This window comes from Argentina silus (genome assembly GCF_951799395.1).
Source record: "Argentina silus genome assembly, chromosome: 14".
In the NCBI taxonomy this organism is placed as follows: Eukaryota; Metazoa; Chordata; class Actinopteri; order Argentiniformes; family Argentinidae; genus Argentina; species Argentina silus.
Genome location: NC_139668.1, coordinates 12,497,079 through 12,511,379, shown reverse-complemented (window position 1 = coordinate 12,511,379; position 14,301 = coordinate 12,497,079). Strand labels below are relative to the sequence as shown.

Here is a 14,301-nt window from a genome sequence, read left to right as displayed (position 1 = left end):
TGGCTTGTGAAGAAAGAAGAAGAAGCAACATGTCTGAGACCGCTACCGAAGCGGGAAATCAGATGCCGACAAAAAAACAGAAATTAAGTAGTGATGAGAACAGTAATCCTGATCTCTCAGGAGATGAGAACGTAAGTGAACACCATTTTCAAATGTTTGTTTTAGGATGTTGGACTCATCGTCCGTGCACATCTTCATCCAAAGCCTAGCCACAAAAGTTTCAAGCGGCAGGCTAATGTGGCTGTGATGCCAATGCTTACTTCTTCAGTAGTAGGATGTCAAACGTTCTGGCAGAGATTTTCTACATTTGTATTCGGCTTTGGTTCTGTCTGCTGCACTCACAACCAGGCTTCAATTGGATGAGTTACGGCCAGTAGTCTCTATCCACCCATAGTGGAGCCCCATGGCCATGGGTCTGGCAAGAAAGACTAGCATTCCCGTAGCTACTCTCAAGCAAGCACAGAACAGTGCTTGAGTCTCGTTTACGGGGCTATTAGGCTAGCTAGATGTAGATTATTGTGTTGTGGAGTTGGTGAGAGGGGTCAGACTAATCTCTGGAACAAAAATGTAATGTTCCTGTTCGCTACGTTACCCAAAGCTGACTAACTACTGTATTAATATGATCGTAGATGTCATTCAATTCCTTCACGAGGCAGCAACCCACGCCAGTTAGATTTACAATCGAAATATAGCTAAGTAGTTAGCTACACCTAACTACTGAAGGCGTAGCTTTTCCTGTGTTTGATAATGATACTGTTCCATGGAATTGCATATGCCATTGTATTTAGCAATTAGGCCTACACTGATTCAGCTAGCCAACACATATCTCCCCGGGCCTTTCTCTTTGTTTTCCGTTGGTTCTTTCTTAGCTAGCTTATTCATTTTATAGCTAATCATATATCATAATCAATATACTAAAACAATGGCGAATGACAAATTAATTTTAACATGCAAATAATAGTACTACTTTTGACATGACATGGGGCATCTGTACAACATCTGTAGTGGTCAATGGCATCCCATGAGCTAGCTACTGTATATTAGAACACTAGTCAAATCTATGCCCCACAGACAAGACTCAATCGCTAGCTTGATAGTCTGGCAGAATGGGTTTAGTAACATGAACCTGACTTTACCAATTGTGACAACGTGTCCCATCTTTGAAGGTACTAGGCTATAGCCTAGCCTGTCCGTTATTAGGGCATTCAAAAAAAACACTGAACGGGCAGAACATTTGAGTCTTGAAGCAGGTACAGTGCTGCCACCAATGGTCGGCAGAAGTAAATGTACCAACCTTTTGACCACCGTTGGTGTCAGTACTGCGGCCCGGTGTGAGACACGGAAATTTGATTTTAAAGGAGAATTGTGAGTTTAGAACAGTTGTGAGTTTAGTCAACATGTACGGCTCTCCTCTAAAGCTAGAAATAAAACGGCAGATAATTTGAGTCACGTAACTTTGATGCATATAGTATGTGTTCTGCTGATTTATCTCAAATGTCAGATGCAGTAAACCGCAAATTGTGTACAAAAACAGATTGTATTATTGAGAACAGACAGCCAGATGAGCTGTGTCATCTGTTCTCATCCAGGATATATGTAGTTATTAGTTTGTAAGCATCTCCCTGTTTATTTATAAACTACTCAACAAGTGACATGGAGTGCTGAACGATTTCATGTCATTGCTAACCATCTGATTTTATAGGATGATGCTGTCAGCATTGAGAGCGGGACGAATGTCGAGCGTCCAGACACACCCACCAACACAGCCAACGCTCCAGGCAGGAAGAGCTGGGGCAAAGGCAAATGGAAGTCTAAGAAGTGCAAATATTCCTTCAAGTGTGTCAACAGCCTAAGGGTGAGTACTAATGGCAGCAAAGAAACACCATTTGCCAACATTAGGCTTCAAAGGCTTTTGTTAGAGCGCGTGGAAACGCATTAATGCTGCTGACCATTGTTCAACCATCGTATCTAAGGTGTAAAAATAGAGCCCTTAACATGTACACATTCGACTTGTCTAGTAAGTTGTGAACAGCTGAGTTTAGTTGTACTAATTCATTTGGTGATTTCCACAGGAGGATCATGGCCAGCCATTGTTTGGTGTTCAGTTTAACTGGCACAGTAAAGAGGGGGACCCCTTGGTGTTTGCTACAGTGGGGAGCAATAGAGTAAGTAGTTTGTCTGTTTCTGGCCCAGTTTTCATTTAACAATATAGGTTTTGTAACACTGTCCTGTCAAGATGCCACTTTGACATCCAACTTGAGAATCATCATGCTACATACATGTATTAACATTTGTTGTGGGCACTATTGATGCATTAAGGAGTCATTATGCAGGTTATGTTGAGAATTGTGTAAATTTGTCTTGTGAGTAAACGTCTGACAGCGTAGTAGATTGTACCTATATACAATTGCTAACTATATATTGTAATAAAGTACCTAAAATACCAGAATATGAAGGCAATACAACTCCTACATTGTCAACTACAATATTGCATTTAAAATGTAGGTGTTCTTGATAACCAACACCAATGCACAAAGTCAGCCATTAGCCAGTTGAAAAGGTTGAAAAACGTCTGTTGTCACTGCTGTTGTCTACTGCTAACTGTGGTGAAATTTGTTTGCCAGGTTACGCTGTACGAGTGCCATTCTCAAGGAGAGATCAGACTTCTGCAGTCTTATGTGGATGCAGACGTATCCTTCCCACTTGCTGAAAATGTTTGTAACTGGCCAGAAAAAGAAAGAAAGAAAAAACTAAAAACCTAGCAACTGAAGAAATTGATGTGTATCTTTCAATTTCCATGTACTGACTGGCTATCCACTGCTCTGAGGTAGAATCAGAGCCCTGAATTGTGCATGTTACCCCTTGACTATGGTTGCCTTCAGGCAGATGAGAACTTCTACACTTGTGCCTGGACCTTTGACACAAGCACAAGTCATCCTCTCCTGGCTGTAGCTGGGTCTCGTGGCATAATTCGGGTCATAAATCACATCACAATGCAGTGCATCAAGGTAGATGAACCCCTTGCTCAGTAGAAGACTGGAATAGTACTTTGCTCATCTGTAACACAGCTGAAATGTCTTCTGCTCAACCCTCATTCACCCCCCCCCCCCCCCCCCCCCCAACAGATAACATTATGAAAAGTTATTACATTATCCAGTGTTATCCTTTGTGTTGTTAAAGGCCATAGCTGTCAAAGTACAATAGTTTTCTGATATCAGGTGATTTGCCAGCTCTCTGAATCAGTTTGTCTGTAATGCAGCACTACGTGGGTCACGGGAATGCCATCAATGAGCTCAAGTTCCACCCAAGAGACCCAAACCTCCTGCTATCTGTCAGCAAAGGTACAACTACTAGAAGTCACCATAGCATGCTAGAGTGTGGTCAGCGGTTATGTCACGACCGCCTCATGCACATGTATTTTCCCCTAAAGGTTTGAATCTCTGGGTTTGGCTGTTCTGTACTACGGTCCCACTGTTTTTCTCCCTCTTGCATTCCAATTCTCGCAGGAAATGTGAAAAAATAAATAAATAAATATCAATCAATATTTACACCATTTTACAAAATGACACAATTAAGCCACACATTATTTGTATGTTTGTGCTTGTGAATAGCTCATCTGCTCATGTATGCTTCTTCAGATCATGCCCTTCGTCTATGGAACATCCAGACGGATACGCTCGTGGCTATATTTGGGGGAGTAGAAGGTCATCGAGATGAAGTCCTCAGCGCTGTAAGTACAGTATATCAATGGGTTTCCTTGAATAGAAATAAGAGATTTTGCTGATGAAATAAAAAATCGATTTTTCTCTCCAAGGACTTTGACCTGCTTGGGGAGAAGATAATGTCATGTGGAATGGACCACTCTCTGAAGCTCTGGAGAATCAACTCCGAGAGGATGCAGAAAGCCATTCATGGATCTTATGAGTACAACCCCTCTAAGACCAACAGGTGAAAAGACTGATTTTGAGCAGTACACGTCCATGTCCCAAGACTATTACCCGTTGCCTCCCTTCATAGGGGAACAATTGTGTTCATTTGTATTTTGAGTGAACCCTCCTTTTAATAGATGATACTGTCTTCTTACAGGTTTGTCTCCCAGAAGATTCACTTCCCTGACTTCTCTACGAGAGACATCCATAGAAACTATGTGGACTGTGTACGCTGGTTGGGAGATCTAATTCTGTCCAAGGTAAGAATGAGGGTGAATTGTCATTGCTACATAAAGCCATGCATTTCTTGCATGCGGTATACCAACACATAAACTAGATTTTTGCAAATGCTATTTACTGACCCCATACCTCTGTCTCACCAGTCCTGTGAGAATGCCATTGTGTGTTGGAAACCAGGGAAGATGGAAGACGACATTGACCGCATCAAACCAAATGAGTCAAATGTCACAATCCTTGGTCGCTTTGAATATAGTCAGTGTGACATTTGGTACATGCGCTTTTCCATGGACTTCTGGCAGAAAGTAAGATTGTATTAACTTGTCTGTAGTTGTAAAATCAAATCAGACTTTGTTTGAAGTGCATTTAAGATCGCAACACAGTATATTAAAAGGGAAAACACATGTAACAGACAACATAAATCAAATTTAGATTAAAAAAATAGCAATACAATAGAACTGCAAGCAGCCATAAACGGGGTACAAGCACGCCTGCATAGCATGACTGTACATTAAACTTATTTTATTACGTTCAAGGGTGTAATGTGTGATGAAGACAGATGTTCTTGTGATTTTCTGAGCTTCTAAATGTTGTGGTCTTTTAAATGTCTTGGACCGATTGCCGCCAAATTTGTTAAACACAGTACCTAGGGACGTGTAGCAACATGGCCGCTATAAGCCTATTAACTTGCAGACAGGCATTTTATTTGCATGCATTTACTAAATGATTGAATCTCTCCACATTAAGAGGTCTACGGATTGTTTGTAGTATATCATTAATTGTGTTTTCTTTGTTTGTCTAGATGCTGGCTCTGGGAAACCAGGTGGGGAAACTATACGTGTGGGACCTTGAGGTGGAGGACCCGCACAAAGCAAAGTAAGTCTCCCACCAATTCAACTCTTTGAAGGGCCTGTACCACAGTTCTATGGAAATCCTAGAGGGTGCTCAAGGCACGCAGGGTACCCGTGTTACACAAATTGCAGCTCACGCATACTTCCGTAGAGTAATTGGATTTCCCTTGTGAATACCATCCTCTGTTCTCTATTCTTTAGGTGCACCACTCTCACCCTCCCCAGATGTACCTCAGCCATCAGGCAAACTAGCTTCAGCCGTGACAGCAGTATCTTGATTGCGGTCTGCGATGATGCTTCAATCTGGCGCTGGGACCGGCTACGTTGATGATGTTGGCAATGAGCACCAGTACCCCGTCTCATGGATGAGTGTCTGGTGTATGTGTTAACTTTTTCCCCACCCTTCTTTTGAAGTGTGTACTTGCTCACTCCCCCCTCATGGATCTACAAGTAATTGATTGGCGAAGTATAGGTTAAAAGGACTCTCAGCCATATCTCTTACACCAGTCCAGTGAACCAAAGTGTTGTCATCACATGCCAAGAACAGGCATAGAAACAGATGCAACATTTAAAAGTGAATATATGGTCTGTTATTAAATATGCCTTGTTCTTAGATGTTAATCTCTCAGCCAAGGTGGCTGTTATTTATTTCACAAAAATGAAGCTATTTCAAACTCCTGAATGGGGATTTTAAATTGTAAACACTTTTGCATCTGTTCCTAGGTCTGCTCTGGTTATGTTGTGTTACACTGTGGTCCCCTGTGCCTTTTAAGTGAGTAATTATCCAGCTCCCCATACTTCCTGGGTTCTCACAACTTTTGTTTTTATCTCCCACTTGCATTTTGGTTACACCTTGCTTTTGGCAGGCACTTTTGGCAGGCTTTAATAAAACCTATTTTTCTAAACTTGCCTTGTAGCATTTTCTAAAGGTGGTGGCAAAGTACAAATGAAAAATGGTCTGTAGCTTACTGTACAAGCGATATTCTCATTTCAAGACAGCTATCTGGTAATGTTAGAATACAATACTTTATTATCCATTAGGACATTTTGTTTTGCAACATACAGGCAAATTTGGCAAAAGTACATACAGATCTCTGTTCTTTATTGCATCTTTTGAATGTCATCTCCTGGCAAAAAGTTATAAACAAAGCCATGTATACATAGAAAACTCAAGTTAAGTAGCTGCTTCCTACCAGTAGAGGCCGATTGTTTCAACAAGAGAGCTCTGTCTATGAATTTGAGAGGTCACATTTCTTCAGCCCTCAGATGGGATGAAAAACTAACTATGGATTATACCCTTAACTTGGCATAAAACAGTTAGGATCAAACAAACTTTAGTGGTTTATGGATTTGTCTGAATTGTATTAAAGGTGAAGCATGTAGCTGTGTGCTTTGCTGCCCTCTGGCTACAATGAAAATTATGAAAACGTTTTCCAATAGCGACAAATACGTGCATATCCTTGTGAACAAATTCAATGTAAAATAGGCACATGAAGGCCAGTTCTAGACCTTGACACCAGATTTTAGAAAGCCAGAATTTAGGTGCAAATTAGAGATGGAGTCGTGTTTCCTGTAGCAGGACATTTCTGCCAGATCTCTACACGAGTTGATTCAAATTTCACAGAAGTTCACTTTTCAACTCATTAAGACCACTTTATGGAATGGCCTTCTGGACAATGAAGTGCAGAAAAACAACTCTTTGTCTCTATGTTCATGCCACTTTGTGATCCACTGCTTCAATGGTGGAACCTCAAGTCTTCCAGAAATTAGGGTTCTGGGCTATGCGTCTCTGGAAGTTCTCATACCTGGGGAAGGATATCAAACACATCCATTACTTTCCAGCAACACCAACACTCATTTGAATGGTTGTGATAGTGACTACATTTACATGCACATAATACTGATTATTGCCCTTACTCCGAATAAGGGGAAGTTTACCCGAATTCCATTTTCATGTGTATTTCTGGTCAATCCGTAATGGATTCCGTCTTGAACTATCATCATTTCGCATGCAACTGCATCATCGCTATAGAAATGCGAGGTCTGTGTTTACTTCCAAAAAAAAGGAGGAATTTGGAATAAGATGTATTCCTACATGTCTGAATAGTCCTATCATAAATCACAACATGATATTCCATGTTATATTCAGAGCATGTGTACTCAAAGTATGCTTACTCTGATTAAGGCCTTATTCAGGGTAACACAACCAGAATAAGGTGTTTAATTGACTCATGCCCTATTCTGAGTATTGCCATATCCCGGGTAATATTGGATTCTTAGCGTGCATGTAAACGTACTCAGTGTTGAATTGAACACAAAGTGGAATGCAGTTCTGTGTTTTGATCATCCATAAGTGATCATAACATGTTTTTTTATCCCTTTAGTTGGTTACCTCTCTACTTTCCCACTGTTTTAATAACATACTATCTCAATAGTGTTGCATGAGCCGGTCCAATAAATACAGTCTAATATTCAATCAGATGCCTGAATGCTATAACACTGATTTGTCTTTTCTTTTTTTTTACCATTTGAGTATAGAACTGGCAGGGACGAACATCTCTGAGGGGTTTGGTGTCATCTGTGATTGGGATACAGCAAAAGATGAGGAGAAATTATACAAACTGTCCAGCATCTTCTGAGTGAACTGTGGAGAGGAAGAGGGAGACAGAATTGAGTTACATGATGGAATCCTGTGGCATAAAAGCCTACTTGACATTTGCTCCTTTGTCCAAAGGAGCTTTTGTATTTGGTGCACAACATAACTGCGGTTTCCAATGACTCTGGTTCTAACCTGCGTGAAGGAGTCGACAGACGACACAATGGCACTTGATACAGGTGTCTGCTGAGCCAGCTGATCCAAAGCCTCAATAGACACACCTACTTGAGCCATGGAGGCAGCCTGTGGTGCTGCCATCATTCCAAATGGATGTTCCCCACCCTCACCTAAAACACAAACATATCAACTCAGTAACTTCAGTGATAGAGTAAAGCAATAGTTCACACAAATTATATGATTTGCGAGTTACTCAAAGCCTGGTCAGATCCCATTGCATCTCTGTGATCGGAGAGGAAATATTTTCCAAAAATTCAGGGAGGTACTTCATAGTCAGTCACCCCTTCAGTCTAATCATGATATCTTGGAGGTGGGGTTCCAAGTAAAAGCATGAGTGTCACACAGATAAGTGAGAGTTGACAACCCTAAATATCAGACATAGGATATGGAAACTGACTGAAATGTCCCTTAAAGCAACTATCATTGAGTAAGTTTGAGTAATTTCAAAAAATTAAATATAATCCATGATTATGATTAATTCGACTTCTACATACCTTTATTACACAACCAGAGTTGTAACTCCTAATAACCAAAGGAATAAGGATATATTATTGTATTGCTTGTTTTTGTTTACATTGTTTATTTTGTAAACAAATAATGTTTTGAATAATTAATGCTGCACTTATGGAATGTAATTCCTTGCGCACAACAGATGCCTGGGTCATCGTCATCTAGTACTATTAGCATGTGACTTCCTCATGGTTAACGTTGTCATACTCACCGGCTTTTAAACCGGATATTTTAAAGATGGCACTTGGTTTGTCATTGGTGATGAAGCCCAGGAGCTGCCACACCTGTCCACCGATAGAGTCTGGAAAGGAAAAGTAGACAGCCCCACCCATCCCTGCAGGGAAAGGTACTGTGCCCAGCATGAAGACCACCAAATGGTTTACATTCTCATAGTCTGGTAAATTGAAGACGAACTTGTCACTGGAAATTTGCACTGCGTCTGTCTGGACCTGAATTATGTGAAGAACAGTTGTTACACCTACAATTTCGGATTCCATTTCATGAAACGAGAAAAATGCATGGAAAACGACGCAGGAAGTACTTCACTGTACAAATATGTCAATACGGAGAACAAGACTAGCTACTACACTAGCATGGATGCACATGGCTAGGCAAATAACACATGGTTTATGTCCTGCCTGTTTAACAGATATTGTTCTACCGAGGTCAAGAACTCACTTGGGATAATTTCATGACCCCATATTGACAACAAAAAAATCCTATAATTTAATGTTGTGCGCTACATGCTAGCAAGCAAGTATTTAGCTTCATTTCATTTCATGCTTACCAATCTACCGGCGACCAAGCACCCAAACATTTTCAGTCGATACAGCTTATAAACTTCAGACACTGTTAACCTATATAATTGCGTGCATGGTAGCCACTAGACACAAACTAAGTTCGTTTTCTGTGCACACGATAGAGCTTTCCAACCATAACATAAAACCAGCCACTTCCAGGTCATGATTTTTTGCGCATCCTTCAACATAAGAGCGCGAACCTCTATACAATAATACTATCTTTGTATACTGTAAATGAATTGTGAAGACTAAAACGATGGAAAATATGAATAATTCTACTAAAAAATATATTGATGGTTTTTACTTCATTTTCTTCATTTTTCTTTGTTTTTGTGACAACTCCAGTCCACATACAATACAAGTCATAAACCACAACTATAAAATAAAGTTTTTTTACACAAGTTCTTACGGTTGATTTAAATCTACTCTAACCTCAAACTGAAAGCCATCTAACACCGTTTTGAAATAGCTTTTTTATTGATTGTATTTAGACATGGAAGACTGGATGGAGTAGGCCTATACGCATGTCAAGTACACACATATTTTGATATGTACTCACGTACACACTTATTTTCATGTGTACTGTACAAATCATTGCTCCTCTTATGTTTCACATGAATAGTAACACTGAGACAAGCAGATGATTACAGTTTGTCTCTTGGCTACCAGTAAAAAAAAAAAGATCAGAGATGTGTCACTATTGATCACTGCAATATTATACATTATGTCAAAATGTAGATACATGCTCAGTCTTCATCTTACAATTATGGTCAGTCAAAAGCACATTTCATCCATGTGGACGCTCGTCGGCGCTCGCTCACTGTGCGTGTGCTGTCTAGGCAAATCACGCGTACCCACTCTTTTGGTGCTTGCCCACGGGCAGCAGCAGCCGCGAAGGTCTCATAGACTTTCAATGGTAATAGCGGCAAAACGCAAGCGGATTGCCAAGCGGCGCGGTTCGTGGTGCTCGCTCCCGCGAGCGGCGCCGCTTCCAGTGCACGTTGGCACACGGCTCGAGGCGCCAAAAGATGAAAGTTGAGGCGCTTCCACACGAGCCACGGTGAGCGGCGACCGTGTGTAGAGACAAGCGGTTCAATTGTGTGCGCGCGCACGTTTTTGTTGGGAAAGCGTGCCCCGGAAGTGACGTATTCCTGAGGTGGCTTCACACGTGAGATGTTGGCGGGCAGGGTGATGTTTACATCGAAGATGCAGGATCAAGAGTTTTAAAGTAGCAGATTTGTAAGCCTTTTCCATGCAATGTGATCTATAGCTCAGTTTTCAAAATGTCTAAACAACCGAATCATGTGATATCCGATTCCGTGAAAAAAACGATAGCAGAAAACCAAGGAAAAAAGGACAACCGATTAGGGAGGCTGTTGGATTTCGTTTTCATGCCCCAGATAAAGTTACATCGAGCAGGTTTGTACACTTAACCATCAGTTGTTTTACCTGCTACCAAAGGAAACAACAGTAACTGCAGATCACAGCATGGTAAAACAAAAGTAAATAGCTATTAACTACTCAATGTAGTTCGCCAGGCCTGCTACTGTTTGCCCTGTGTTGTTTGTACTTTCACACTAGCGTGTTTGAAACAAAGGTAAAGGTAGACCTTACTGCAGTTACTGTTTGATTGGTTAACTACACTCCACTCCATTGCATTGTGACACAAAGTACAGTAACAAGTTTACTACTAATGCAAGCCTAGCTATGATGTCAACATGTTTGTTTCTTGAATTGATTTCATTTGCTCCTTCATTCTCTCTAGATATCAAGCTGCTTACTCTTTCTGTCTGTGAAGCAGGAGTTCCATCTAAGCAACAGCATTGGGAGCAGGAGTGGAGCCACAATCTGGGACTGGATGACTCAGACCTCACACAAAAAGAGGAGGAACATGAGCTTAGAATCACTCAGGGGCAAGAACAGCCACACTCACTCCAGCCCTCACATTTCCACCTTCGCCAAACTGTACCTGGAGAGGGTAAGAGAGAATTAAAGACACTACGCACAAAGCGAATACAGGTAAAGAAAGAACAAAATAAAAGAGCACCAGAGAAGCCACAGAGCGGGGAAACCATATTAAATCAAATCTGTAGGGAGGGCAAAGAAACTAGTCAGCTGAAAGTGGCATTTAGGATTGGTGCAGGAGAGAAACCACATAGGTGTTCTGTATGTAGTAAAGGATTTATCACAAAGAGCGATTTAAAAAAGCACATGAGAAGTCACACAGGGGAGAAACCATTTCAATGCAACGTATGTGGAAAATGTTTCAGTCAGACAGGAACCCGGAAAAAGCATATGCAGATACACACTGGGGACAAGCCACATGTTTGCGAAGAATGTGGCAGATCTTTTGCCCGCAAGGACAGACTGATAGAGCATATGATGCGCCACACAGGAGAGAAACCATTTCAGTGTTCTGTTTGCAGAAAATGTTTTATTAACGATTCTTCTTTAGTGTGCCATCAAAGAGTTCACACAGGGGAGAAACCATATAGCTGCAGCGAATGTGGCAAATGCTTCACCCAGAGGCAGCACCTGACGGCACACGAGAGGATACACACAGGAGAGAGGCCTCATAAGTGTTCTTTGTGTGAAAAGTCTTTCTTTGCATCAAATCATCTAAAACGCCACCAGAAAAATCACACCGGAGAGAAACCATTCAATTGTAAAGAGTGTGGCAAATGCTTTACTCATAAGGAAAAAATTAAGCAGCATATGATGATTCACTCAGAGGAGAAACCATTTTGCTGCAAAGAATGTGGCAGATGCTTCAGAGCGAAGGGAAGCCTGATAATGCACATGAGGAGTCACACAGGAGAGAGACCATGTATATGTTCGTTGTGTGGAAAAGGCTTCGTCTCCGCAGGCAACCTAAGAGTGCACCAGAGAGTCCACACAAAAGAGAGACCATTTCGCTGCAACGATTGCGGCAAATGCTTTGGTACCAATGGAACTCTTAAAAAGCACATGGATATTCACAAGAGGGAGAACACATGATAATACCCCTTGAATAAGCAGTATCAGACAGAAAATGGAAAGGCATATTCTAACTTACACTTGTAAGCTGACCTACCCCCTCAGTTAGTCAAAACACTCACCTGTGTTGACTAGGGCTGCAATGTAATTTGAATAGATGAAAATTGATTGATTATTTCCACTATTGTCATCTTTGGCTTGCCTTATCATAATCAGTCAATCTATTATGATGATTTGTTCATTAGACTGGCTATGAATGAAATGTGAGTCTTTTACCTTGATATTAGGCTACATTGATGTTGCAGTTTTTTCCCCTATTATTGGAGATGGACACAAGGGTCAGTTGTTATCATAATCATCATAATGATGTAATGCATAATCACATTTCTTTAGTTTATTTTGCCCTCTTTAGTTGATGTATTTACAATTAAAGCTCATCTTCACAAAATATGTCCAGTTTGGTTCTGCGATTAGAATAGCATTCTTATTTCAATGGAGTGAATGGGAATGGGTCACATATTAGGTCAACTGCTCCCAATAACGTAATGTTGAGGCTTGCTTTATTGTTCTTCAACATACTTATTATTAGGTGGGCTTGCTTCAGCAAGTCCAACTGTTGTTCTTCAACATACTTATTAGGGGGGCTAGCTTAAGCAAGTTCAACTATTGTTCTGTGACATACTTATTATTATTATTATTATTAGGTGGTCCTCTATGGGTCAGTTGGTAGAGCATGGCACTAACAAAGCTTAGGTTGTGGGTTTGATTCCTGCTGGGACCATATATACTGAAGTGTATGCACTCACTGAAATGTAAGTCGCTTTGGATAAAAGCATCAGCTAAATATGGCATATATTATATGCACTCACCGGCCACTTTATTAGGTACACCTGTTCAACTGCTTGTTATCGCTGCTAATGGAGGTGCCACAAGCTATTGACTGCCACTAAGTCTGTTGACTATCGTTCGTTAAATAAACAATGAACGCAAATATCTAATCAGCCAATCACATGGCAGCAACTCAATGCATTTAGACATGTAGACATGGTCAAGATGACCTGCTGAAGTTCAAACCGAGCATCAGAATGGGGAAGAAAGGTGATTTTAAGTGACTTTGAACATGGTATGGTTGTTGGTGCCAGATTGGTCTGAGTATTTCAGAAATGCTGATCTACTGGGATTTTCATGCACAACCATCTTTCACTGTTCAACTCTTGAATAAAAACAACAGGAGACCTGCAGAACATATTCTTAGAATGATTACACAAAAATGTACTCTCATGGCTACCAGTTCTATCCCACTGACACCACTCTCAACCACTCAACCAACCAACTCTACCATTCTCAACCACTCAACCAACCAACCCACTACCCACTCCACTGAAGTACCCCTGGCTCATCCTATATACAGTGCTGCTTGAAAGTATGTGAACCCCTTGTGAAATTATCGATTTTTTTAGTTTTTACCATGAAATCTTTATTTAATCAGAACCAGTCTTTTTTATCTGATATAACAGCTTTATATTTACCAATTCCATATGTTGGTTTTGTCTCCCAGCAATAGGCCCTGTACAGGAGCCCCGGACTAGCCCTCCATCCAACAGGTTTGATCTTCAGCCTAAAGGGTCTAAAAATCTGCTTAGGATAGTGGCGAATAGATTCACCCTGCTGTTAACTGTCTACTTCCTATAGTTTCCCCTGCTTCCTCTTTTTAAGCTACGAACCATAAGTGACCCACCAAGGAACATAACTTATAAAAGCCCCTATAGTTAACGACAGCTCTCTTCTTATATGAGTGCCAGTTGGTGTGGTCGCAGGAATTTAATTTATCGATGAGGACAATTCATCCAAAGGAGATATTTAAAGAAGGAGGCTAGAATAACCATTTAGATCCTATGATGTAATATGCGCAGTGAAATCTAACTTTTTACAATTAACAAGGAGGATAATTCAACTTTAGGTGACAGTTTCATTTATAACTAACCTTCCTAACAAAAACTACATTACTTATTTTACTTTAAATACAGATTTGTACTTTATTCAAGCTTTAAGCATTACAGCATGACAATTTAAAAGAAATAAAATATGAAAAGAAATAAAACCTTACCCCTATTCCGACTTGATATGAATTTAGAGAGGCCCCATCCAGCATTAATGTGCGCCTG

At 40.7% G+C, this 14,301-nt stretch overlaps 2 protein-coding genes across 4 annotated transcripts; one reads left to right on the top strand and one right to left on the bottom strand.

Annotated features, from left to right (window-relative positions):
• Positions 1-6: 6 nt before the first annotated feature.
• Positions 7-5,916, top strand: eed (embryonic ectoderm development). Its single transcript, XM_083685383.1, has 12 exons — positions 7-131; positions 1,703-1,855; positions 2,073-2,165; positions 2,625-2,690; positions 2,883-3,008; positions 3,260-3,341; positions 3,639-3,730; positions 3,815-3,948; positions 4,087-4,189; positions 4,313-4,471; positions 4,969-5,042; positions 5,219-5,916. Exons 1-12 carry the CDS (start codon positions 30-32, stop codon positions 5,343-5,345), a joined length of 1,311 nt encoding a protein of 436 aa, XP_083541509.1. The 5' UTR covers positions 7-29; the 3' UTR covers positions 5,346-5,916.
• Positions 5,917-6,024: 108 nt separating this feature from the next.
• hikeshi (heat shock protein nuclear import factor hikeshi) lies at positions 6,025-9,405 on the bottom strand. 3 transcript variants are annotated; one of them, XM_083684778.1, is made up of 5 exons: positions 9,148-9,400; positions 8,572-8,809; positions 7,809-7,960; positions 7,543-7,661; positions 6,025-6,822 (listed from the first exon to the last, which is right to left on the bottom strand). In XM_083684778.1, exons 1-5 carry the CDS (start codon positions 9,175-9,177, stop codon positions 6,768-6,770), a joined length of 594 nt encoding a protein of 197 aa, XP_083540904.1. In that variant the 5' UTR covers positions 9,178-9,400; the 3' UTR covers positions 6,025-6,767. The 3 variants fall into 3 exon arrangements, with proteins under 3 accessions (XP_083540904.1, XP_083540905.1, XP_083540903.1); XM_083684779.1 differs by having other exon boundaries at positions 7,543-7,595; positions 8,572-9,405; XM_083684777.1 differs by having other exon boundaries at positions 8,572-9,398.
• Positions 9,406-14,301: the final 4,896 nt, after the last annotated feature.

Excerpts from the sequence above, each read along its gene's own strand:
- eed (XM_083685383.1), top strand. The coding sequence starts at position 30 with ATGTCTGAGACCGCTACCGAAGCGGGAAATCAGATGCCGACAAAAAAA. Across the intron at positions 1,856-2,072 it reads AGTGTGTCAACAGCCTAAGG|GAGGATCATGGCCAGCCATT; the intron begins GTGAGTACTAAT and ends TGATTTCCACAG. Across the intron at positions 4,190-4,312 it reads GAGATCTAATTCTGTCCAAG|TCCTGTGAGAATGCCATTGT; the intron begins GTAAGAATGAGG and ends CTGTCTCACCAG.
- hikeshi (XM_083684777.1), bottom strand. The coding sequence starts at position 8,857 with ATGGAATCCGAAATTGTAGGTGTAACAACTGTTCTTCACATAATTCAG. Across the intron at positions 7,961-8,571 it reads AATATCCGGTTTAAAAGCCG|GTGAGGGTGGGGAACATCCA; the intron begins GTGAGTATGACA and ends TTTGTGTTTTAG. Across the intron at positions 7,662-7,808 it reads CTGTCGACTCCTTCACGCAG|TTCACTCAGAAGATGCTGGA; the intron begins GTTAGAACCAGA and ends TCCTCTCCACAG.